General features: G+C 41.3%; 2 protein-coding genes across 3 annotated transcripts in view; one reads left to right on the top strand and one right to left on the bottom strand.

The window, feature by feature from the left end:
• si:dkey-91m11.5 (PH_BCR_vertebrate and RhoGAP_Bcr domain-containing protein) overlaps nucleotides 1-6,884 on the bottom strand; it is a 34,270-nt gene extending 27,386 nt beyond the window's left edge. Inside the window, exon 1 of the mRNA XM_010876262.5 lies at nucleotides 4,986-6,884. Within this exon, the coding sequence (XP_010874564.2) occupies nucleotides 4,986-6,300 (1,315 nt within the window). The 5' untranslated portion in view covers nucleotides 6,301-6,884. The remainder of the gene's footprint in view (nucleotides 1-4,985) is intronic.
• A 3,805-nt stretch (nucleotides 6,885-10,689) lies between these two features.
• On the top strand, nucleotides 10,690-27,178 carry ift81 (intraflagellar transport 81 homolog). 2 transcript variants are annotated; one of them, XM_034296191.1, is made up of 18 exons: nucleotides 10,690-11,671; nucleotides 11,796-11,899; nucleotides 11,996-12,176; nucleotides 12,693-12,782; nucleotides 12,894-12,959; nucleotides 13,271-13,381; nucleotides 13,556-13,640; nucleotides 14,113-14,276; nucleotides 14,440-14,535; nucleotides 15,056-15,202; nucleotides 19,775-19,924; nucleotides 21,010-21,138; nucleotides 21,715-21,804; nucleotides 23,424-23,510; nucleotides 24,251-24,322; nucleotides 24,401-24,486; nucleotides 25,416-25,461; nucleotides 26,051-27,178. In XM_034296191.1, the coding sequence occupies exons 1-18, from the start codon at nucleotides 11,528-11,530 to the stop codon at nucleotides 26,231-26,233; spliced, it is 2,031 nt and encodes a 676-aa protein (XP_034152082.1). In that variant the 5' UTR covers nucleotides 10,690-11,527; the 3' UTR covers nucleotides 26,234-27,178. The 2 variants fall into 2 exon arrangements, with proteins under 2 accessions (XP_034152082.1, XP_010874568.1); XM_010876266.3 differs by lacking the exons at nucleotides 10,690-11,671; nucleotides 11,796-11,899; nucleotides 11,996-12,176 and adding an exon at nucleotides 12,350-12,371.
• The last annotated feature ends 105 nt before the right edge of the window (nucleotides 27,179-27,283 follow it).

A 27,283-nucleotide genomic window follows, 5' to 3' on the forward strand; every position in this document is an offset into this window, starting at 1 on the left:
ATTAATGATTTTACTGATAACAATTTGGTTTAGGACTAATTAAGTGAAGAAAATGTGAGTGTTAACAAAACAAGATCTGAAACAGAATAACCGGATGTAATCAACGGTTGGGTCAGCTACTACTGTCCTCCCTTTCACTGACAGTGTTCTACTCAGCTTCAGTTCTTTCTCTTTATTCCTAATGGTGGTCAAAGTAAGAGTGGAAAACCAGCCTGGACAATCCCTCCATCTCTAAACTCTTAATGTAACCTCTCCTGGGTGTAGGCTCTGGGCCTTCACATCAGCCAATCAGGGCTGTGTATATAAATATCTTCTAATTTTTTGCCCACATAATCAGACTGAGCATCTTAAGGGCCAAAGCCATATCAGATAAATAAAATAAAAAAACATGATAGAAAAACCTTTACAGAGATAAACAGTGATTGGTCTATAAAAGTTGTCAAATAAATTATTGCCAAGCACGACGAAATATGTTAACCCCACTGCTAGTTAAAAGAATATAGTTACACTCACCCTGTAAGATACAGATTCGAGTGTAGGCTTATATTATGTAACTTATGGCTATATATAGTACTAAATGATATATGCTATAGGATTCATACAGACATTAGCCAGTCAAAATCTAGCACTCTCAAAAGCCTAATTGTAATATTCGACAACCACATCTTAATACAGTGTTTTCCAATCCTAGTCCCGGGGACCCCAAGGGGCACACACACATCTGATTCAAGTGCAGCCCACCCAATTTTACACACTTGATTGAAGTAATCAACCTATCATCAAGTCTTTTATTTGAATCAGGCGTGAGTATCAGGGCAAAAATATAGGCAGTTTTTATAGGTATTGTGCTTTTGGGCTGGGTATGTACATGTGTATGTGAATTTTATGCATCTATTCGGGGAACATCACCATGAAGGAAATTATATAAATAATTCACAAGATGTAGACCTACACGTGGGCTACAAGACCATCGCCAAGCAGCTTGGTGAGAAGGTGACAACAGTCAATCTCCCTCGGTCTGGGCTCCATGCAAGATCTCACCTTGTGGAGTTGCAATGATCATGAGAACGGTGAGGAATCAGCCCAGAACTACACGGGAGGATCTTGTCAATGATCTCAAGGCAGCTGGGACCATAGTCACCAAGAAAACAAATGGTAACACACTATGCCGTGAAGGACTGAAATCCTGCCGTGCCCAAAAGGTCCCCCTGTTCAAGAAAGCACATGTACAGGCATGTCTGAAATTTGCCAATGAACATCTGAATGATTCAGAGGAGAACTGGGTGAAAGTGTTGTGGTCAGATGAGACCAAAATCGAGCTCTTTGGCATCCACTCTGCTCGCCATGTTCGGAGGAGGAATGCTGCCTATGACCCCAAGAACACAGGACAACTTCACCGCATCAAAGGGACGATGGACAGGGCCATGTACCATCAAATCTTGTGTGAGAACCTCCTTCCCTCAACCAGGGCATTAAAATGGGTTGTGGATGGGTATTTCAGCATGAAAATGACCCAAAACACACAGCCAAGGCAACAAAGGAGTGGCTCAAGAAGAAGCACATTAAGGTCCTGGAGTGGCCTAGCCAGTCTCCAGACCTTAATACCATCAAAAATCTGTGGAGGGAGCTGAAGGTTTGAGTTACCAAACGTCAGCCTCAAAACCTTAATGACTTTATCTGCCCACCCTGACACAAAATCCCTCCTGAGATGTGTGCAAACCTGGTGGCCAACTACAAGAAACGTCTGACCTCTGTGATTACCAACAAGGGTTTTGCCACCAAGTACTAAGTCATGTTTTGCAGAGGGGTCGAATACTTACTTCACTAATCAAAATGCTAATCAATTCATAACATTTATAACAGTTTTTCTGGATTTTTTTGTTGTTATTCTGTCCCAAAGGGTTTTTTTTTTGTTGTTATTTCTTCTCACTGTTCAAATAAACCTACCATTAAAATTATAGACTGATCATTTCTTTGTCAGTGGGCAAACATACAAAATCAACAGGGGATCAAAAAAAACTTTAAATCTTCTGTGAAAATTGTAGTCTATTTAAAAGTATGCATTTAATATACAGCTATATGTTGTTGTTTTTTTACTTGGCAATTCATGTATTTTGTTTGGCATATGTTGTAAGTGAAAAATCTATTGTTTCCGCTCGTCATAGCTTTTAATAGTTTAGCTAGAACATCTGAAATGAAAGACAAACAATGACCCAGACATATTTACTACAACAGACCATCTGCTTTCATGAGGTATTGGAAATCGTGATATAAGGAAATGTCCACTCTTCACTTAGACATGTTTTTAACAATTTTAATCATCAAAGACTCAAGCAGCCAGAAATATGTGACAGTGTAGACAGTATTATAGGTGTCTCCAACATTTTATAGTTAGAGAGCTACTTGATAATGTAAGCTAGGAATTTTTATTATAGCTTTAAACTTGTTACTCTTCCCGAGGTCCTGTATATATAAGATAATCTAGTGCACTGGTTAAAACAACTATGGTTACTTTTTATATTTTTGGATAATATTTCTTTTTGTTTGTTTCTTTTCACCGGAATTAATTATATCAGGATGAGCTTTTTGTTTGGGGGGGGGGGGGTTCACAAATGTGAATTTTTGGCACAATTGCAATTCTAGCAAGAGGAAGTTTACTTTGGAGTTTTGAGAACGTTTTGAGGACTAACCCCATGAACAGAGAGCATTCACAAGTTTATTAGTATGTTTTTCAAAAAAAAAGATATTACTATTCTTGCTGTTGGTGCATTTTCATGAGAGAACAAGCAATAATGCTGTTCGTTCATTGGTCCATACCTTTGTTCATTGGTCCAACACCACAGAACCCATAATACAGGGGTGTCCAAACAGTTCCACGCAGCGCGTAGTGTCTGCAGGTTTTTGGGTTTTCCTATAAATTGGTTCCCAGTTCACACCTAAACCTAAAGAACCAGGTGAGGGTAGAAACTAACCAGTTAGTAACCTCATTAGTCAATCAAGTAAAAGGTGAGAGCAAAAACCTGCAGACACTCGGCCCTCCATGGAACGGTTTGGACACCCCTGCCATAATGAGACACCTGGAATTTATAAAAAACAACAACAGTTTGGAACATAAAAAAAATAAAAATACAGCTCAGAAATAACAAAGGGCCTGGTAGGCCAAGGAAGGCTTCCACAGTGGAGGACTGAGATTGCTTATTATAATAATGTCCCACAGATCTGGGTACAGTCTCCAGGCTATGGGGATGGGGTTCTTATGGTTTGGGTATGTACGGCTGCCAACAGGACTTGTCGTCCTTCATATAAATAATGATATAATGGCTGGTGCCAACTCTGAAAAGTACAGAAACTTGCTTGTCTGCTAAAGTTGTCTATGGATGGCTATTCATTATACAGCAAGATAAAGACTCCAAACATACAGCCAGAACAACTAGGGTGTTTTTACCACCAAGAAGTGTAAAGGTCTTGATGGCCATGTTAATATCCAGATTTAAATCAAATTAAACATGCCTTTCCTTTGCTGAAGATGTTATTTCAGGCCAAAAGACCTCAAAACAAACAACAAATGAAGATGGCCACAGTACAGGCCTGGCAAAGCCTCACCAGAGAAGGTATCCAGAATCTGGTGAGGTCAAATAGTTGCATACATTTACATCATTTAGCAGAGGATCTTAACCAAAAGCGACTTGGAAAATTACAAAATAAACGACCTTGCTCTGAGGGAATCGAACGCTTTTGGAGTATTGAGACAAAAGAAGAAAACGTGATTCACTTTCACAATACTCACAGAGAACAGTGAAATCAGGGAGCATGCAGTGTCTGATACTAAAAAATGTAAAATAGTTTGCAGTGGGACATGTGAAATTGTTTGGTAAACATCTAATAGATGGGCTGCAGGCAACTGGTAGCTACTGATCAACCTGTTGGAAACCCCTGATCTAACAACCACACAGGGAATACAACCCAAAAGTTATTAACTTTCACTGTCAGTCCATGGCTAAGCAAATCATTTCCAGACCACTGGGGAGTCTGTCCACTAAGGGGAACATCAGCATTCAGCTATTAAAAAATATAAGTAAAACAATATCTTTTAGTCCAGATTGAAGCTAAATAGGAGGGAGAATACACACAAGTATTATGGGGGGGGGGGGGGGTTAAAATAAAACTATCAAATGTATAGACATGTTGAAAAATCTTTTGAACATGAACTCTCTTTTCTCTGTCCTTGGCAGCATCTAGTCCCACCCGATCCCACTTAACATTTTTACATTGTTGCAGTGTCAGTACGTCCTAGAGGACTGATTCTCCCGTTATGTTCGCCCATCACAACAGGAAAGGCCTGACATTTTGATGGAGGCCATGTGACACAGTGAGCACTCCGTCCGCTTTTTAGAGAATTATCAGCCGTTTTCATCCCCACCCCCGACAAAGAGCCTCCCTACATTTATCACGCTACACAAACCCCTTTAATTTAATTACTCCCAACCAAGGACAACAAGGCTGATGTGTGCTGACACAAAAACATTCAGGGTGGACAGGGCCGAGTGACTGAGCTGCCTGAGGGTACTGGCTGTTTCAATCAGGGCATCTCCACAAGAGGAATACGCCACTCAATGGGTGGAAGCAGACGAGAGGAAAATGGCACGCTCACAAAGAAAAAAGGGAAAACCAACCAAGAAGAACACAAGCGCTAAGGTGCTTGGCAATGTTTGGGCTGTGGTCATGGTTTCATATGGAAAACCTTTTTGGAGATGCATTGTACGCTCTCCGATGAAAATTATTTCTTCTTTTGACATGTTCTAGCTGCATGTATAAGCACATCACTGCCTAAGGAGAGAACAAGGTTATGACGTGTACAGGCATTTCTAATGTTGTGGCAGTGGATATGGAGCATTCGGGATGCATTATAAAAACATTAAATATAGGTTTTTAAATACTGCTGAATATAAAAGAACAGCACACAGACTATGACTTTCTAGACCTACCTAGATCTCCATGTAGACTGTTGTCATGTGAGGTTCTACTGGACATAGTGGAGTCCCGATCAACGGGCCAGAACTGGGCTGACTTACAGACACCCACAATGGAGGCCTCAGACACCAACACCTGCTGCTTCATCCGTTTCAGAGCCAGGGGAGTGGGTGGGCTACCGCTTTCAAAGGACTGCTGGGAAATCTGTGAAGGTGAGCGACACTTCTGTCTGCACATGTGATAGGTGGTAGGACTTGGGGACACATGACTTGACTGGCTAGAGGAGAAGTCCTCCTCGCTGGACGTTAAGTTCTCATTGGAGCTGCAGTCCGGGGTATAGCCGCCGCCGTCGTCAAAACCCCCGGGGGAATAAGAGCGCCTCGGCCAGGTGAGGTGGGAGTCCTCCTCCACACTGTGGTCCCTGATGTGGACGATCCTCCCTTCTCCCTCCGCCATCATCCCTCCCACATACACACTAGTGTAGGGCTGACAGTCAGCAGCCACTTTCACCCCATCCCAACGGTTCCCCTCGGTCTGGTCATGCTGCCCGTTGTAGCTGCAGCCACCCTCTGTGGACCTGCCTCTGAGGACAGATTTGCGGACCTCTGCAACAGCGGTGGACAAGTTCCCGGGCAGCGATTGCAGGGACCTTTTCCGCTCCATTTGCATGGCCTGACAGCCAAGGCTGCTGATCTTGTCTGAGACCTCCTTGTCATTGAACTTCACTAGGCCTCTCTCGTGGTGGTACTCCATGTTGGCATAGAAGGGTCTCTCCATCCCTCCGACCCCTTTCCCGTCTCCAGTACTGTGAGAGTTGGCTCGTTTGATGCGCTCAAAGTTGGACCTCAGTGCTGCCACTGAGCCCGCCCTGTCCCTGTCCAGTTCTGTGTCTGTGGAGCCCACCATGGGCCTGTAAGAGGACAACCCACCCCTCTGTTTAGGGGACACGCCATCCACCTCTCCCTCCGGAAACTGTCTGCATCTCCCCAGGTCAGCTGCCTCTCCTGGCTGCTCCTCCACCGAAGGCTCATCTAACTGGGACCTCTGGGATTCTGAAACAGTTGACTGGTCTCCAATTTGTAATAGGGACCTCCTCTTGAATCCCCATCTTTGTCCATCATAAGCCTTTCTCTCCTTCGCCAGTAATGTTTGCAGGTAGATCATGCGAAAGCGCTCCTTGTTCACCTCCAACTCAAGCTGCCTGATAGAGGTCTTGCATTTCTCAAGTTCCTGCTCAATATCACCCAAGGATTTCAGCTCCATGCTTGGGGGATCTGAATCAGGGAATTGGGCTTTCCAAGCCTCCACAAAACCCACTGGTTCCACCATAGCTTTTCAGTTTTAGTCTGATCTAGTCTACTAAGAGTAGAAACAATGTCTACTAACCTAACTAAGTTGGTTCCGACCAAAATGACTTCTAAAGCATTACTTCTATTAAATATATTAAAAGATATTAACGTTTGCAGGTGCAGAAAAAATATTTCAGAAGATTCATGCTATTTCTCTCGTGGTTCTAGATGTCAACATGCAACTGTCAGCTCGAGCGTTTACTAGCACCAGTGAGTATGACATGAGGATAGTTTTTGAAAGGACCCAGTACCGGACACTTGAAAGTAAGGAATAACAAAGAATACGTGTATTTCCGTATGTATCGTAATTATAGTCACAGACAATGATCCTTCATTCATCATAAACGCAGGACTGTCCTATATCCAAAAGTTCAAACAAATAATTTAGTTAAGTCCAAAAAAAAAACGTTACATTTCCACTATTACTACGATTTTTCATGTTCATTCGTTATTCCGATCATGACGGCAAGTTAGTTGCAATGCGAATATTTTCTCGTTAGCGGCACATCCAACAGATACGAGAAACAATATATTCCCTTGGATCGCACACTGCCGTAACTGTTTTTTTTTTTGCCAGATTTTCTTTATTGAGTTGATGCTGAAAAGAGAGGGAGGGACTTCTATGTGATTGAAGAGCTGTCTAGCCTTAAAGACACAAGCACTTCGGGGGCGAAAGAAGTATAATACAGAGCATATAAATACACATAATATTAGTGTTATGAAAGTCATAATAGTGTAATGTAGACTATTAAATTGACATTTTGGAATTATTATACAATTGCTACATTTTAATTAGGGTACATATGCCGTCTGAATAATCGATATTTGTCTCCATCTAATGGTGCAAAGGAGACTGCCAGAGTGACAAGATGTGAGTAAAGAGAAGGATTACACCTACTGCCTAAACATTAACACCCCAGATAACGTCAACAAGCCTGTGAATGATCTAAGAGACAATGCCTGAAAAATTAAGGTACCACGAACATAAAATCCACTGGACATCTATCACAGTAATACAGGAAGAGTACTTCAAATGAAAATAAAAAATGTTTGCTTAGAAATCAGGCAGTGGGTACCAAATATTAAAAAAAAAAAACTATGCCACTTAGTAGGGAAATAAGAAACGTTTATAAACATGCATTAGAAAACGGGTCCCATGGAGGGAGATGCAGTTGGCCAGCACTGATTACATCTAAGGCTACAATTATGGCTGTCTTGCCTCATTGTGCTCTATTGAACTCTTAAAGTGGCTTGGGCACCTGGGAGCCCAAGTCGAGGTAGAAGGTTGAAGAGGGAGTTCCACCTGGCATATAAGGATTTCCGTCTAATCTTCCGGGTTGAGCAAACAGCACATTGAAAACAATGAATATGCTTCAGATGACCCACTCAACATTGACTACCTTGAGTCTACTGGGAGTTCCTGCCATGAAGCAGGGATTAACTGAAAATGTCCACCATTAAATTTGAGAGAAAACCGGGTTAATATGTAGCCATCTCAATCTGGACTTAAGTCAAAAAAAAAAAAAAAATCATGAAAATTTAAGAGAGCTGTCCATCAATCCAGACCAAAAGATATCAAAAATCTGAGTACAAGAGTACAAATGGGGAAAGGGTTCAATATCCTTTCCAAATGTGTTTTCCAATCCCACAAAAAAATAGGAAAAGGCTAAGCTCCATTGTCCTTCCCAGGGCACTGATGGCATGGGTGACAATAATTTGTACACTTGTTTTTATGGGAATGATATTTATAATGTAAGAAATGTGTAATTGTAGCTCATTGTCTTTATTGTTTATTCTATATAGCCTTTCTACATCAGCAAGTGTGCTAGTAAGTGGTAACCATTCAGTCTTCTTCTGTCAAGGTATACATTTACAGTCCCTGTACATGCATCTGTCTACCTGTAGAGACAGGAGCAATTATTTTGGTGCAGAATATTGCAGCTATTTAGTCAATAGTTAAGAGTTGGCTTGGTGTGGTGAGCATAGCATCTTGTTAGTCTCTCTGAGGTTGATGGCCGGTGGCCAAGTAGAGGACTTGTAGCACCCACTTTTCCCCCACTCCTGTGTTGTTTTGAGGGTGGAATGCCCTTCTGTTGCTGGCGCTACAGGCTGGTGAACAAGTCGTTTTGCCTTCAAAATAAACATCCCTTGTCAGATTAGACAGTTTCTTAAACTAGTGGTTGTGACTGAATAGAGCCTCAGGAATTTTAAAGGTTGATTGCAAACCATTTCACACAATGTATTCTTCATTTGGGTTAATGGGTGTCAATTTGAGTTAAAGATGGCCAATCTTTCACTTGTGCCTTGTGTTGAACAAACACTGGTCTAGACTGTAGAGTGCATTATAAATGATTAATATGCACAATAGACTAACTAGTCTGCTAATATGGTTCAATTTGGATAACCTCTCTGTATGTACATATATATATATATATATATATATATATATATATATATATATATATATATATAAAAGGGATGTTTATTTTATATATATATATATAACACACACACACATTTTTCATTCATCCAACAAAGTCTTGGAAAGTGTATGAATGAAGACATGCCTCAAACTAACCTGATTTAATTATCCATTGTGAGTTGCAGCAGACAGGATAGTACTGTAGGTACAATTGGATATCATAAAAATGGGAAGGGAGAAAGAACAATACAAAAAGACATGTTGTGATTATATTCCAAGTACGGCATGATTCGATTTTATCCTTTTGCGTCTCATCCAATGTAGGAGTTTATTTTTAAATCTAACAGCAAATTCCATTAAATCTATTAAGCCTGACAACATCCTGACCCTAAGACAGGAAGGACAGACACAGCCTTCAGTGTATATGAGTTTAAGGTGGCAGTGACAAAACTATCCTCAGACAGTTGAATTTTTTACACAGTGGAATTGTTCTATTCTTTTGTCTGTGGAGTGGGTTGGGCAGGTGAGGTAAGGCCAGATAGGGTAGTCGTAAACTCTGACTATTGGACAGCATTTAACAGATTACTGGACAGCATTGAGTAGAGTTGTTTGTATCTCAGAGCAGAAAATATGTTTTATCTTTGCTGTGCTTGTTTAGGGTGAGAAATTAGGTATTTGTGATGTTCCTCTGGGTACCAGCTCGTGGGAGGGTAGAGGTCAATGAAGAGGTGTACAGACGTGCTCAAATTTGTTGGTACCCCTCCACAGAAAATGAAGAATGCACAATTTTCCCTGAAAGAACATGAAACTGACATCCACCATTGTTTATTACATATTTAATAGAAATCAGACTTTGCTTTTTTTATTCAACATAATATTGTAAGTAAGAAAACAAATGAAAATGGCATTTATGAAAATGATTGGACCGCTAACCTAATATTCCGTTGCACAACCTTTAGAGGCAATCACTGTAATCAAACGTTTTCTGTAGCTCTCAATGAGACTTCTACACCTGTTAACAGGTAGTTTGTCCCACTCCTTCTGAGCAAACTGCTCCAGCTGTCTCAGGTTTGATGGGTGCCTTCTCCACACTGCAAATTTCAGCTCTTTCCATAGATGTATAGGATTCAGATCAGGACTCACAGAAGGCCACTTTAGAATAGTCCAATGTTTTGTTCTTATCCATTCTTGGGTGCTTTTAGCTGTGTGTTTTGGGTCATTATCCTGTTGGAGGACCCATGACCTGTGACTGAGACCGAGCTTTCTGACACTGGGCAGTACGTTTCACTGATAGTCTTGAGATTTCATTGAGGCCTGCACAGATTCAAGGCACCCTGTGCCAGGCGTAGCAAAGCAGCCCCATATCATAACCGAGCCTCCTCCATGTTTCACTGTAGGTATGGTGTTCTTTTCTTTGAAAGCTTCATTTTTTCGTCTGTGAACATAGAGCTGATGTGACTTGCCCAAAAGCTCCAGTTTTGACTCATCTGTCCAAAGGACATTCTTCCAGAAGGATTGTGGCTTGTCAATATGCATTTTAGCAAAATCCAGTCTGGCTTTTTTATGTTTTTCTTTAAAAAATGTCCTCCTGGGTTTTCTTCCATGGAGCCCACTTTCACTCAAAAAGCAACGGATGGTGCGATCAGAAACTGATGTACCTTCACCTTGGAGTTCAGCTTGCATCTCTTTGGCAGTAATCCTTGGTCCTTTTTCTACCATTTGCACTATCCTTCTGTTCAATCTGGGGTCAAATTTCCTCTTGCGGCCGCGCCCAGGGAGGTTGGCTACAGCTCCATGGACCTTAAACTTCTTAATAATATTTGCAACTGTTGTCACAGGGACATCAAGCTGCTTGGAGATGGTCTTGTAGCCTTTACCATGTTTGTCTATTATTTTCTTTCTGATCTCCTCAGACAACTCTCTCTCATTTGCTTTCTCTGGTCCATGTTCAGTGTGGTACACAATGATACCAAACAGCACAGTGACTACTTTTCTCCACTTAAATAGGCTGAATGACTGATTACAAGATCGGAGACGTGTGATACTAATTAAAGAAACAAATTAGTTTGAAATATCACTATAATCCAGTTATTTATTATCTTTTCTAAGGGGTACCAACAAATTAATTTTGGGGCACACAAGGCTTAATAGTACATTGAAATATTTAGGAAAGCTTCAGACTACAGAAAGTGTCTGCAAGTTTTTAGCTCTCACCATCTACTTGACTGATTAAGTGGGTCACTAACTGGTTAGGTTCTTTGAATTGAAAGGAAAAAACAAACCAGCACACGCTAGGACCTACGGCTAGGGCCTCTGTGGAATCGATTTAGACCTTCCCTGTCGCTGGTCCACACTCCAGACCAGTTGGAGGCGGTAATGTGCCTTTATGGTTAGTTGCCAACCGCCTTTTAATATACAAAGAACAAGACTTCCTGTTAGCAACCAAATCGAGGACGCTTGTTCTGGCTTACATCTCGTTTCCAAGACGAATTGCCTTGCTCTGCTAACCATAAACGTCGTTTTTGGAGTTTAATACAAGGAATAAGATGTTTGTTTATCGTGTATAGTTAGCTAGTCTTCAAGCAATCCACTTATAGTGACGGTAGCTCGATAAGTTAACTAACATAACTCGTAACTGTTAGTTGAGTAACGTAACTAAGCTAGCTAGCTACATTATTAGAAAGCTAATGCAATTACATTTTTTGCTATCTTGCCAATCCTCTTGACTAGTAAACGTTAGTTGTACCTCACTCATTATTAGCTGACCAGTACTGTAGATCTCACGATGAGTGAGCAACTAAAATTTATTGTTGAACACCTGAATAAAGATCCCTTTAAGAAAAACTTTAACCTCATCACGTTTGACTCACTGGAACCTATGCAACTGCTGCAAATTCTCAACGATGTTCTGGCTGAAATTGACCCAAAGGTAACACAAAGTATATATTGCAATGTAAACAAAAAACGATATTATTATTATTAGTTATCCCCGTTAATATTACGCCTTAAACTGTGTGTTTATATGCGTGCGTGTGTGTTCACTTTAATTTTAGCAAGCTATTGATATCCGTGAAGAAATGCCTGATCAGACTGCAAAGAGAATGTTCACTTTGCTGGGGATGTTGAAATACAAACCACCTGGGAATACTCCTGATCCGTATGTATTCCATCACGTTTCATTAATCAAAGCAGATTTCAGCATTAGAACACATACTAATTAGTTATTCTCACATTGTTCTATACTTTTAAACAGGAGCAGTTTCAGACAGGGCCTGGTGACAGGCAGTAAGCCTGTGATACACCCTATCCTTCACTGGCTGCTGCAAAGGATAACAGAGCTGAAAAAGAGGGCTTACCTGGCTCGGTTCCTGGTTAAGTTGGAGGTGCCTGCTGAATTCCTGCAGGACGATGTCATCACTGACACCTATCACCAGGTTAGTTAACACAATGTCATCACTGACACCTATCACCAGGTTAGTTAACACAATGTCATCACTGACCCCTGTTACCTGGTTAGTTAACGCGATGTCATCACTGACACCTATCACCAGGTTAGTTAACACAATGTCATCACTGACCCCTGTTACCTGGTTAGTTAACGCGATGTCATCACTGACACCTATCACCAGGTTAGTTAACACAATGTCATCACTGGCGACTGTCACCATGTTAGTTAACGCAATGTCATCACTGACACATGTTACCTGGTTAGTTAACGCGATGTCATCTCTGACACCTATCACCAGGTTAGTTAACACAATGTCATCACTGGCGACTGTCACCATGTTAGTTAACGCAATGTCATCACTGACACATGTTACCTGGTTAGTTAACGCAATGTCATCACTGACGACTGTCAGCAGGTCCACCATTTAATTTGGCACATGGTTAAATTTGAACTAGTTCTAATGTTAACAGGTATGACCCTGTGGTGTTGATTGTTTCTGTAGTATGAAGAACTAGTGGAAGGATTCAAGACCTACCACAAGGAGTGTGAACAACTGAAAAGCTCAGGCTTTTCAACCGCGGAGATCAGAAAGGTAAACATTTACGGTTTCCTCTCCTTTAGATTTCATATCCCCACCTAAACCTTAAATGGGGACATGTACAAAGATATAGTGCTAAAACACAGCTTTTCTTTTAAACCATAGGATATTGGTGCTATGGAGGAGGAGAAGGACCAGCTAATCAAGCGAGTGGAGCGGCTGAAGAACAGGGTAAGGCAGGCAGGCAGGCAGGCTGTCTGAGGAAGCCCCCCCCACCCCCCCATAATGCCTAGAATTCACAGGCACTCCTGGAGGAATGAAAACATGACCTCTCAAACACGTCTGAGGATTCCTTGTTGTAATGAGACCAGGCAGGCATCTGACAGGCTCAAAGCCTCTCCGTCTTACGTGCCAGTTTAGTAGCCGAGTGTAACTGACTGGGTCGCACAGGCCAAAAGTGAAACATCGTGTCGGTGGTCATGTGAGGTCAAACTCAGTCTCAGACGCCGGCTCATTTTCACGGTTTCCTCTGTGTCCACCAGGTGGAGTCGGTGTCTAACCACCAGCGCATGCTAGACATGGCCAGGCAGCTACGTGTGGAAAAGGAGAGGGAAGACTCTCTTGGTCAGCAGAAGCAAGATCAGAAGAACCAAGTAAAACCAATGTTTTATTAAACTGTAGCTTAATACCCATATTGTCAGCTTCACGGCATACAGAGTGTGAATGACTGATTGGGGTGCAGAATGTACGTGTGATCACAGATTGTTGTCGATTAGATATTGAAAATATACACTGTGGTAGATTGCTACGTGTGGTCTTTTGTCCAGCTTTTCCAGGCAGAGCAGAGACTGCAGCGATCTCAGCAGCAGCTGAAGGACCTGCGAAAGGCAGCAGCAGATGCCAAGCCAGAGAGTGAGTTGGTTGCTTCTGCGTCAGCCTGAGTCCCACAGCTGGTTGAAAGGTCAAGGTCACAGCTGATGAGGCCTGAGTCATAAAAGGCCCTGTAATCTTGCTGGTCATTGAAGTGCTCCATTAGAGCTGGCCATTTGTGAACTTGCCTCTTTGTCTTTCTCACGTTATTTGTTGCCTCTTTACAATCCCACTGGAGACTTATGCATTAACAGTCACCCCAACAACCCAGTTACTCAAAATACTGCCTAGAAAAACATTTTCCAATGAGACCGATTCGTAAAGGTTTCCAGTCTCAAATAAGCCTATTGTGTAGCAGGATGTAGAGGTAATGCCCTTGAGCTTGTTCATTTAGATGATGTAGCTTGATCTTATGATCATTAAAAATGTTGTAATGTGTCTCGTGATGTGTTTCAAAGGCATTTCAAATAATGTCCCTGTCAGAGCTCTGCCTTTCTCTCTTTCTTCGTCTCAGGCTTAATGAAGAGGCTTGAAGAGGAGATCAAGTTTAACTCCTACATGGTTTCTGACAAACTGCCCAAGGAGCTGGAGGGTAAGAGGCGGATGGTGGAGTACCTGCAGAAGGTGGTGTGTGAGCCAGCCATGGGCCAGGCTGAGCTCAGGGAACTGGAAGAAAAGGTGAGACCCACCTCTGCAGTTAGGTGCTGTGGGCGGTACTGGAAGGATATAACATCATGCAGGTTTTGATACATTTGGTTTGCGCATTACAACAACTGGCTATACCCCCTAGGTCGTTTCTGACATGCTGACCGTTTGTTTATCGGTTCCCTACTTTGTCCAGATCAGAGAAATCAACGTTGAAGTAAACCATCTAATTGAGAAAAGAATGATGCGAAACGACCCCATGGATGATAAACTGTCTCTTTTCAGGCAACAGGTGATTTGTTTCTGGTTTTCTTTGCAAATACACTGCTGTTTTTATGACACAGCACCAGCATAGGACGAATGTTACATTTCATTCAGAATGACGTTCTCTGAGAATGACCCAAAATCTGACAAGTCTCTTTTTGTTTGTCATTAGTGTTATCTGGCCTTTCAAACGTATGTAAATGGCTTATATTGTCGGATGAAGTGAGGCTTAGTTTTCTATTACCAATTTGATTAATTGTATAATTTTATGATAGAATACTTTGTGTTTTGCAATAGTCAGAAGATAGAGGACAAACTGTTCTGGTTTGTTGACATACAATATTAACCACTTTACCATTAGTTATTGTGGTCTGTGGTGGACACACTATTGGCACTAGCATTTTCTCCCAAAGTATTCTCTACCTGTAAAATGCATGCGGATGTTCTGCCCATATTATTCTGCGCAAATGACAAAAAATTTACAATTTCAATGTACTGGCTGTATTTGTATTGACTGTCTGTGATAAATGACCTGACTGCTTCTTCAGGCATCCATTATAACACGTAAAAAGGAGTCAAAGGCTGAGGAGCTGCAGGAGGCGCGGGAGGAGCTAGCTGCACTAGAGAGAGAACTAAGCCAGAAGAACACCCAAGCACGAGACCTGGATGGAGACGAGGTCATTCGGGGAGACGAGGTAACACGACGGCCTATCACAGCTCAGTGCTTCTGTCCTGCACATCCCCCACATGACACTTGGAATACGGTTAGAGAAGCCCCTTTCTTTGGTGAGTGAGGTGTTGTCATTATGCAGCAAAAATAATTACCATCCTTATATACAGTGCAGTCTGCTCAGTATAACAACATTAGATAGAACTATCCAAATTCTATGAGTATAAAGCAGAAGGCATCAAAGAACATATGTTAATGGGCAGGCTGATTGTCTACCGCGACAGATTTGGTTTGTTGATAAGAGCACAGCTAGCATGAGATGCTATTTCTGCTCTTGTGTAAACAGAGACGGGTTCACTGGCTGATGCTACTTATCCCTTTCCTCTAACTCTCCCACATTCCCATGCAAGGTTAAAAATAAACCACAACAGAGGACATTATTGCACAAACTGCCTGTAAGGTTGACTTTTTTTTAGATCTCTGAAGTAACTCTTTTAAAGGATTTCCATAAAACACATAAGCCATCGGAATGTAAAGTCAAAATTGAATTGGATGGGTGATACAATATTTTACCTAAAAGGAAGTAAACTGTCATAAGATTTGACTAGTTGTGGCACAAAAGTATTGGCACCCTTGCACTTGTTCAAATAACTTGCATTGCTTCATTTCAACATTTTCTTTTAGAGACAAAGGGCATCCTATAACCATGGTTGAGCTTCCTGCAACACTGTACTGGCAGTTTGGCCCACTCTTCTTGTGTAAACTGTTACAGTTCTCCCAGAAGGGTGCCTTCCAACTGCTGTTTTCAGATCTCTCCACAGGTCTGGTGTCATTGCTGGCCGCTTTAGAACAGTCCAGCATTTTGTCTTGAACCATTCCTCTGTGCTTTTTGAAGTGCATTTCGGCATTGATCTTTGACTGAGACCCAGCTTTCTGTCGCTGGATTTGACATTGCGCTTGTTAAGAATTTTACGTGTACCATAATTTCTGAAGAAGGACGAGGATCCGGTCCAAATGGAAATTTAGCACAAAGATTTATTAATATGAATTGATAAGTCAAAATACATTAAATACACTGCAGCGGTCAAATATTTGCTCAACCCTCGAGCTTCCACAAATATTCGCCCCGAACAAAGATCGAACATTGGTTTTAATACTCCCGCCACAGGGGCGGTTACTTTTCACTCTCGTGAGTAAAACCCATCCTTATTGGTTCTTTGTTGACATGGTGACATGTTGGACGAATCCAATCCAATGAAGACGGACATGCTCTAACTCTCGGTCATAGATCAACAGGTTCTTTGCATACAGGTGTGAAATCTTAACCAGGTTACAGTAATTTACATTCTATTGTCCTAACCTAGACTATAACATCAGGGGGCTGGAGACAGAAGGTCTCTTTGTGCTGTATAGGGGGCAGTTTCATTTGTATGTTAATTGTGGGGTTTTAATCCTGTCTCTCTATCAGAGCCAGGTGTAAAGTCTGAGTGAGTGTGGCTGAGTGTAATTTAAGGAGTTCTAAACTTTATGGTTATTGTATTCAATCATATTTCCCTAACCTGGCTGCAGCATACAATTTAATAAAACAAAAACATAAGAATACATGGTTATTAAATCAGCATTATTTAAACTACATTTATCTCAACACGCTCCAAAATGCCTTGGTGCTCTTCTGATTTCATGATAAAATGCACACGTTTAAGGCACCCAGTGCCAGAGGCAGCAAAGCAACCCCGCATCGTCTCTGGTACTTCCTCCATGTTTGGCCGTGGGGAGCATGTTCTTTTCTTTGAAGGCTTCATTTTGTTTTCTGTAAACATACAGGTTTTGCACATAGCGTTGTAAAAAGCTCTAATTTGGTCACATCTGTCGACAGAAGGATTATGGCATAATTGTGGCAAATTGCAGTCTGGCTTTCGTACTTCTCTTTCTCAGAATTGAGGCTCCTATTATAAAAACCTCTTTCACTGAGTTGGTGATGGATTGTGCGTGTTTAAACTATCATATTTTGTGTCTGAAGGTCATCTTGAATCTGTGGGGCAGTTGATCCAGGTGCCATTCAAATTGCTGCAATCTTAGGAGGTTGGCTACGGTAGCATGGGTATTAAACTTCTGATACGTTTTTTTTATGATGGAAACAAGAATATCAAGAACTCTGGAGATGGACTTGGATTCTTGAGTTTGTCAGTGCTTGGCTACAGTCTGATGTCTGATCTCAGATATTCTCTGGTTTTCTTTCTTTTTTCTACATGCTCATTGCAATTTACAGGGGCACAACAGGATAATGACTCTTTTTCTCTATTTAAACTGATTCAATAGAGTGATTTTAATATAGCCGGCGCCATTAGATCACCACAGGTGAGTTCAGTTCGAAAGTAAAGGAGAATCACATACTTGAAATCTACTAGGTTTAGATGGTGACAATAATATTGGCCAGGCCATTATATGATTTCTTTGTGGACTTATCTATTGTTTAGTTAATTATAAACATTTTTAGGTTTGTGAAACTTTGTAGGTTTGTCAAGCCAAATAAATATACATTTGGTTAGCAACAGCTGAAATGTCAACAGTTTTGTAAAATAAATGGTGCGTTATCTGAATAAAGTGCCAGTGTCCCAATCCATTTGGCCATGACTGTAAATCTCTGAGACATTGGCCGAGGCTTTATGTTGATATCTGAATGCTCATGTGCAGGCATTTCACGCGCAGGGAGAATGTCGTGCTGAGAGCTGGACATGCTGGCAAAGTGCAGGAGTTGCATGTGTTAAATAACAGCCACTTCCACCTCGCCCTCCCTGTGCTTTGTTCAGTGTGGGGGGTGTCACCCGCTCCTCCGGGTAATGTGTTTGATGTGAAAGGAGAGTCGAAACCTGACTTCTCACTATGCTAAAATAGTAGGTGAGAAGAGAAGGGAGGGGAGAGTCAGGGGGTTATCTGGGAAATCATGGAAAGGGTCTAGTCACACTGGGCTTATCAGTCCCTCCTGGGGTCACTGGCTATCGTGAAAATGATCACCTTATGGGAGATATTTTCCATTGTGAGCTTGCGTGTCATCACATGTCACCCAGCAACTGCAGAGGGGCGTCTGTATCATGACCCTCTGTGCTCATCCTCAATCCATTTGTTTTATACCCACTACAGACAGGTCCATTGTGTATTATTTGTTTGTCTCTCTGTTCTCTAACACCCCAAGTTCCCAGCCGACATAGACAACATATTGTATGTTTGGTCAATCTGAAAGGCGGTTGGACCTGCCAAAATGTATTTGACAAATAAACTGAAGGTGACTTCAGACAGATTTAACGGGGGAGATTGTAGCACCATGGCTTTGTCCCAACAGTTGCCAGACTGTGATAAAACTCTCATTTATGTTCTCCCCCTGCCTGAACAGTTACAGCTAAATATCTCCCAAATCGCACACTTTATGTATCAAGTGTAGTGTTTTTGTCATTTTTCCAGCAACTGTAATTTCCTCATACTGGTATATGTGGTATGAAAACCGGTTGAATGTTTAATTTTTGTTTGTTTTAAATGAGTGGCCTATGTCTTGTGGTCTCAATAGAGTAAAAGAGATGTTACAGTTGCCGGTTGTTACGGAGATTTTACAGCAGCCTGTTGTAACAGAGATGTTACAGCTGCCTGTTGTTACGGAGATGTTACAGCTGCCTGTTGTTACGGAGATGTTACAGCTGCCTGTTGTTACGGAGATGTTACAGCAGCCTTTTACAGCTGCTCCCTGTGCCCCCTGCTGCAGAAAAATGCAATACATATGCATAGTTCATACTGGGTCATTGTTATCCACCTGTGCTGCATTTTCAACAACTATCCTCCTATCCTGCGTGTGTGTGTCATGATCAGTTGTTCAAACCCTTTAAGTTGTGCTGGCTAATTTAGCGCTGGTTGTTTCGGAGACATAGTATGTGATGAGGTAATGTTTTATTTATATATATATAGCATTTTTCTGCCTGTTAATTCCCTGTCAACCTTGTCTGCCCTTGACATCCCAAAATAATTACTGCGCACAAGCTGTGCCTTCCCCAAGTGACGTACGACACATTCTGAGATATAGGTGGTTACTCTCCAGACTGAACAACAGCTCTAAATGTGACACATATGGGAGTGACATCGTAACCCTACAGAGGGAGGGGGAGGGGGGATGTTCTGGAACCAGTGCACCGACGGTTGGCCTGTTTGCCAGGTGAAAAAGGTGTTTGCTCCATCCGCCTGGTTGTGTGCCTGAGGATCACGTTACAGTTCAGATCAAAGAAATGTCCTGGAGGCACGCCGATCCCCGGCTCTGCCAAGCCCTCCCCAGCCTCCACCTTTTGCAATAGCCTTTTCACATGTATCATGTGATACACGTTACAGTAACTCTCTCTCTGACATGGGTCTTGGTAGGAAATGGATAATCTCGATTAAAGATGCGGTTTTCTCTTTATATTTCCCGTCTCCTCACTGACATCTGACCTGTTTTGTAAGAAAGATACTGTAGTAGTCTCATTTTCAGACTAACATATTCAATTCAATTCTCCTGTCAATCATTCCCTTTCAGCATATCTTCCATCACATTAGTGTCTCCCTCTCTCTCACTCCTCAGTTTAAACGCTTTGTAGGGAAACTGCGCAGCAAGGGGACTGTGTTCAAAAAGAAGCGTCAGGAGATTACAGAGCTGAGAGCTGAGTACGGTGTCCTGCAGCGGACAGAGGAGGTCCTGAAACAGAGGCACGATGTCGGCCAAAAGCAACTGGTAACTACACCCCACGCCGTCCACCCAACCTCCATACCACATAGTCCCCATCACATGTACAGCGAGACACCCACCTTTCTGTCCTGCCCTCGTTCACTCAAAGTGCACTGACAGTGAAGTGACATAACCTTCCTGGAAATGAGAAAACTCCCAGCTGTTGTACCATGGCTGGCCGGCCCGTTGGCTGTCTGAACCCCCTCTCCTCTCGCCACCTGCGTTCCTGTTCCCATCACTCACCCGAACCGTTCACTGGAACAATGTGGGTTATAGCCTACTGTAACCCAGAACACACTAGAAGCCCTGCCTGCCACTGTGAACTATAAATATCGGATGGGGTAGTACAAGCAAATTTGGAAAGCTATTCTTGTGTGTCTTCAGTATTCATATCTGTGTAACTGTTGGCCTGGAAGAAAAAAAAAACGGTTTACCTATTAAATGTACCTGAAATGTTGACAAATGCTACTCTAAGAGAGACTCAGAGTTATAGGTGCTAAAGATTCTTCAATAAATTATTAACTCTGAGACATAAAGACGTACAGAACTAACTTTTTGGGGCGGAAGGTGTTCTGTACTTTCACAAAAGAAATGTGGAGCAGGCTGTGTAGGCATCTTTTAGAAATAATTCCAAATGAATCCCTTTTTAGGCAGCAGTATGTAAAGACTGTGCTCGGGGTGTGTAGACATGTAATAGGCACTGTATATCCTCCCAGACAGGGAAGGAATACATTAGCTACTGAGTAAATGCTGTTGGTTTACATTTCTTGACATGGTGCAAACTAATCATTAAAATCTGACAAGCCACATGAAAGTATACTCATCACTAATGATTGTATTAACTTGTATTTACTGATCATGCTCACCAAAATCTCCCACTGCCTGGCAGATCATGTGGGTGTGGACTAGTGCCAGATGTTTCTAGGGAACTTTTGCCTGATCCCTACACTGAAAGTCTGTTGATGTTTATAACACTGGGACACAGCCTTCATGCTGCCATATTACACACGGATCCCATCTGTGTGGTATTAGCTATATTACCGATGACTGTCACCCCCAATGCCCACTCATTCTTTCTGTCATCCATCTAGCAATCCATGGAGGCCCAGAAGGGGATCTCCGGGTACAGTGACACTCAGGAGGAACTGGAGAGGGTGTCAGCCATTAAGAGTGAACTGGATGAGATGAAGGGGCGCTCGCTGGACGACATGTCCGAAATGGTGACAATACCAGGAGATGAATGCCAGTGTCTAAGTAGCATGTCACTTTACCACAGTGACAGGCCTTTACCCACTCCTCACCAGATTTACCCGCAGGATGGTGCTTATTGCATTGAGATTCCCCTCCCTGTAGACTACACAAACACTAACACATTTATTTAACAAGAGCTGTCGTTTTTCACTGTGTGTCACTGATTTCTTCACATGGTCTCGATACCTCTGATGTGCCCCTTGTGTTAATTCTGTCGGGAACGGAGGAGTGATTGCTGGTTGTGCAAGCCGGTTGGATGACCAAATCAACCTGTTTTGGCCACAGTGATTTAAAAAAAATGTTGTATGGTAGAATGTCGTTGTGGTTAAAGCTTGCACACATAGCAGCAGACAGTATAGCTCCTAGTGATGGATTCCCGGTTGTGACTTTCACTCCCCTCACCATCTTCCAATCCCTTGGTTGGCACACCTTACGGGGTTGCTGCTGTTGTGTGCTCATTTGAACGGACGTTTCTGCAGGTTGTAGTCCCCACCAATTCAGGACATTGGCAGATCGGTTGAAATACTTGATGCTTCTTTTTTCAGGTTAAGAAACTTAACTCAGCGATAGTGGAGAAAAAGAACGCCCTCGCTCCGATCTTAAAGGAACTGAGATCTTTGAGGCAGCAGTCTCAGGTGAATGTGCTGCTATAATTATCTGCTGTTTTATTATAGAATGATGTCATTACACAGAGGTCTGTCTGCAGAATCTGCCACATTTAAAACACCAGATTATCATACAAGACTAAAAGCTATACAAAGCATGACTTGAGTTCTGGAGACTAAATAAGGAGGAAACCTGATGCCTCAGCCAGCTGCTATTGATTTTACGCACAATTTCTGTGGAGTCCATTAACAATTTACATGTAGTCTATGTATATTGTACTGTAGGGGAACCCCCTGACACTCATACACTAAAGCAGAAGGCATATTTTCCAGTATGTGTTCTATGAGTTTGCCAACCATCATACTGGATACAATTTACTAATGAAGAAAAGATAGGTTTTAGGTCAGTGACATCAGTTTCAGGTAAAAAGAGATACTGAAGATGTGTTCACACTGATGTTACCATAATAATTCAGTTGTGAAAATGATGATAATGATCTTCATTAGTCAGAGTTTTCAGAAACAATATTGAATTGAATCCTGTTTTCTTGACTAGTTTTTGATGTCACAAGTGTGATATCTTTACAGTAGGCCAAATACCATTCATCTGGTTATGCTGTGGGGCTCTAGACCAGAGGTTCCCAAACTGTGGGTCACGGTACAAATATGTATTTGAATATGAAAATATACAGCGAATACCTCTTAAGGTGTCCTAAGTATATGTGTTACTGTTTATTTGTTAAAGAAAACACAATCAAAGGTTTTGTGTTGTCTCACTGAGAATGTATTACTCAAACAATTGGCTATGTTAGACAAGTATTCCTGTGGTAAATTCTTCCAAACTTCTTGCAGGATTTTCCATAAATCTGACTTTGGTTGCTTTTTATAATTGTTCCTGTCCAAGTGATCCCATACAGCTTCCATTATGTTGAGGTTGCGGCTCTGAGGTGGCCTGTCTATTACTTTAAATGTTCAATACGCCAAATTCTGCATCAGGTTGATCGTTATTATCTTGGTTATTTCTGATCATTGTCGTGCTGAAAGATAAGGTTTTTGCCAGACAGTCCAAGGTGGCCATTTCTTGTAAGATGACTTCTTATGGTTAAAGCCTTTATTTTGGTGCAAGATGCTGAAATTGCATTTCACTGGATTTCCTTCTGTCCCACAAGGCAGTAACCTTGAAATACTGTTTTTCAGATGCAGACTTTCTGAGTTTTCCACTTTGTTTTTGTAAGCTGTCGAAGTTCATGCATGAGGTTCATTTAAAATGCTTAATGCTGTGTAATTTCTTTGTCGCCTTTATCTGATTTCTTTCTTTGAGCCACAGAACCATCCATAGTCACAGCTTGAGTTGTGTATGCCAATCCTCCTATGTGTTGTGTGCCAGAATGCACTACGCTAGTATACTGTTGCTTGAGAAAAGAGTGAGCAAGACATGACTTAAACCCTAGTCTGTGAAAGAATGATAGACAACAGACTGAGTAGACAAAAATAAAGTGTTTTTCATTGTTTATTTTAATGTATTCCGATGTTATATTGTGGGTTTACAAGCAAATGAACACTTACTGTCCAGATAAAAAATGTAAATCTTTTGCACAGAAATGTATACAGATATGTATCTGCGAATGTGTATTTTCTTCTTGTCACAGGAGCTAACTCAAGAGTATGAGGAAAAGAAGGCCCAGTATGACAGCTGTGCTGCAGGTCTAGAGAGCAACCGGTCAAAACTGGAGCAGGTATAACCTACTGTATCTACTAACACACCCAACTCATCAATATATCACCTTGGGACTGCTCTGTTTACCTGATTTACATACAACTTTATAAATGTAATGATAGAGCAACTAAATGAAAAGAGAACTGACTAACCAGAAACAACTGTTAAGCAAATTGCAAATACCCAGCCCTGAAATGTATATAAAGGCTAAATAGATTGAACAGTATTTACACAATACTCTTACAGAAAAGCTGAAAATTGGTATATTTAACTCATTATAATTGTTAATATAAAATCCAAACATTTGGATTATAGCACCAGAGGAACTAATAAAAGCATCCTTGTCCCAGTAGTGAATTTTGTTTGTGTATTTTGAGATTATGTACCCGCTAATTTGGTTAAAATATTAAATGATGTCCATACAGCAAATTTGTTATTTTTAAACATTATGATTATAGAAAAAGTTGACATTATTTTTAAACATTATTATAAAAAAACATACGAAAGGGCCCAGATGTGTTTTTATAACACTGCAGTGTATAATAAAAAAAAGGCCCACCTAAATGTTGGGATTCTCATACTGACTTATACAATCTATTTTTTATTGTTTTTTGATGTCTTTAATACATTTTCTTATTGTCTTACTCCATTACGCAGCTGTTACAATAATCAGAAGTGTGGTTTTGACCTCATCAAATTTTTACATCCATTGATATGTAATGTCAGCATTGTAGCTATTGACAAATGTTTTGATTGCAGGAAGTGAGAGCTCTGAGGGAGGAGATGACTCAGGAAGAATCACGATACCACTACATCAACTGCATGAAAGACGTAAGGGGCTCTGGTAGCAAACAGTTTCTGACCTTAAACCACAGGTTCGTTTCTCATCTCCCTCTCTGTTCTTCACAGATCATTGAGATGCAAATGCAGCGAGCGGCAGATGAGATGAAGGCCTACGTGTCCCCTGATCCTCAAGAGAGGAGGAAGACCATCAGGTGAGCTGAGCCTGAGTCTTGTCTGCCGGCTGCCCAGGACTTCTATTACTGAAGTCACCTCCATATGCTGCTGTTTGAACTGAAGCAGCATCTTGCAGAACTGGAATTTATTATGTTTTAAAGTGGTGCTTTTCCAGGAATTGCAGGAATACAATGTGTGTATTATGCTGCTGACCACCACACTCAACCCCATACACAGTACCTCCCTTGAAGGGTATGCTTTCTGTAGTCACCCTGATAGTATTTCATTGATTTAACTGACTTTATTTAACTATAGTCATTTGAGAACCAATTCAAATTTTCAGTGACAACCAATCCAAAGACATTCAGTCAAGACAACAACACACAGAACCACATAAATAATTAGAAAACAGAATAAACTATATAAAAGGGAATAAACTACCAGACTGCAATTTAATTTAAGAGTAGTGGATGTTGGGTAGTGAACTAAGGTAGAAGGCAATTTACCTAAAAGAGACTTAATATAAATAAATAGGTACCAGTGAGTCAAGCTTTGTGTATTTAGGTAGTGCCAGTTGACCAGAGTGTCAAGGTCACAGTGATGAGTGTTACAGGAGGGTCAGTTAACCAGAGTGTAATGGTCACAGTGATGTGTTACAGGAGGACCAGTTAACCAGAGTTTAAAGGTCACAGTGATGTGTTACAGGAGGACCAGTTAACCAGAGTTTAAAGGTCACAGTGATGTGTTACAGGAGGGCCAGTTAACCAGAGTTTAAAGGTCACAGGGATGTGTTACAGGAGGGCCAGTTAACCAGAGTTTAAAGGTCACAGGGATGTGTTACAGGAGGGTCAGTTAACCAGAGTGTAATGGTCACAGTGATTAGTGTTACAGAAACTCTAAGAAACTATAAGGAATTATGCTTGCTAAAGTGAGCTGGCTCACAACTTTACCTCTGGCATTTTCACAGGGAGCAGTACATGAAGAACATCGCAGAGCAGGAGTCCCTGGGCAAGGTGAGCAGAGAAGTGCTGCGTGAGCTTTTGTCAGCGTGCGGACACAGTGCCAATGCTAAACTGCACTGGCTCCTGAAATGGAACCCATGCTAACACGGCGGCCATATTTTGGGTTATTCCTTTTTCACCCTGGTAAGAATGTGTCCAGTGAGAAGAACAGCATATGGCTGGAGGAGGCCAAGTTAATTCCTGCTGAACCATTTGGCCCATTAGACGAGCTGCAATCGAGTATAAATGCTGATGAGACGCCGCAGTGATAAATGACTGTAATGTCTGTCCTCTCTTCACTAAGGAGCAGCTAGAGGGTTGCATGCTCATTTCTCTGTACTCTAGCTCCTGTCCTAGTCAGTGCATTAACTCATTTTTTCCCATCCCTGTCACATTTTTGACACGTTACTTTTTTATTCGGGTTTCCCATTCATGGTTATGAATAACACGGATGCTAATGAATCCCTTTTTACTTTTCAAGGATATGATGCTTTACAACTTGAGAAAAGATTTTAAAGTAAAAAATGCTATTGACAATGGAAATCATAGCCTGATGGGCTTATATATGAATGACTTATTCTCTCCTCTTGAACAACTACAGAAGTTGCGTGAGCAGCAGAAGGCTGTGAAGGAGAGCCATGGGCCCAACATGAAGCAGGTGAAGATGTGGCGCGACCTGGAGCAGCTAATGGAGTGCAAGCGCCAGTGCTTCCAGAGGGCCCAGAGCCAGGCCTCAATTGGTCAGGTCATCCAGGAAGGAGGTGAGGATAGGCTAGTACTGTGAGGACACGGAGGATGTCGGGGCTAGGCTAACTCTGGCACACCATGTGCCTGCATTTCCAATGTGTTCTTTTTAAAGAAATGAAAACCAGCCAATATAAGCTGGTCATTTTATTTTGTTGTGCAAACCCACTGCATCTTTGACCAATGATCTAATTGCATGGGTTTCCATGCACCTACCGAATACTTGTGTTTGTGATGTTGCTGTTTTCATGACACTAGCTATGGTTTACCATTAACATTAACCGGAATTATCGATTATCTTACTACTATATGTAGTTTAATACTTATAGTTAATGTTTGTCTTGCCATATATTTTTGGTGATTTCATGAAATGAAAGAAAATGACTTATCTTTTATTACCTACAGTTAAAAGGATTAAATTGGCCAAATCTGTGCTGTTAAGTCTTGTTTCATTAACCATTTGTGTTCTTTAATCACAATGTAGGATTTAGTTTCACTGATTTATCTCCTGTGAGGAACACTTTTGCTATGATTATATTTGGAGAGGTGCCTGGTTAATGCAAAACTGAAAGAACACATATTTAGGTGTCAGGATAAGTGCAATTTCTCTGGCCCTTTGACTTAAAACAGAACTGGAGCCTCAATTTTGACAAATCTTACAGTTCTATTATATGTGTCTAAAGATAACAGGGTACTATGTGTTGGACATGCAACTTGTTTGCATTCAGCTAGGTTGGGAGAAAACAGTCACCACCTTGGGCAAAGCATCTTCACAATTCGGGGTTCAGCTAGATCTCTGTTGTTAAGAAAGGTCAGTGAAGGGTGATCAAGTCAAGCTATGTTTTTTACAAATTGAACCTAAATGTTTATTCCTGTTTAACACTGTGTATCACCTCTATTTCTTCCATGTATTGTATTAGTTATATAATACACTTTTGTACTTTTCACTGAACTTTGTTAATAAAAATACGTTCTCACAATGTAAAACAATAAATATATACAGTAACATAGTTAAATAATTGATATGTGTTTGTATTTCTTCTAAAGGCAATAGTTAACAAGACATAAAATCAAACTGTCAGGTTTACTG

The sequence above is a fragment of the Esox lucius genome, chromosome 13 (genome assembly GCF_011004845.1).
Source record: "Esox lucius isolate fEsoLuc1 chromosome 13, fEsoLuc1.pri, whole genome shotgun sequence".
Taxonomy (NCBI): domain Eukaryota; kingdom Metazoa; phylum Chordata; class Actinopteri; order Esociformes; family Esocidae; genus Esox; species Esox lucius.

Excerpts from the sequence above, each read along its gene's own strand:
- ift81 (XM_034296191.1), top strand. The coding sequence starts at position 11,528 with ATGAGTGAGCAACTAAAATTTATTGTTGAACACCTGAATAAAGATCCC. Across the intron at positions 21,139-21,714 it reads TGGACGACATGTCCGAAATG|GTTAAGAAACTTAACTCAGC; the intron begins GTGACAATACCA and ends TTCTTTTTTCAG. Across the intron at positions 23,511-24,250 it reads ACCGGTCAAAACTGGAGCAG|GAAGTGAGAGCTCTGAGGGA; the intron begins GTATAACCTACT and ends TTTTGATTGCAG.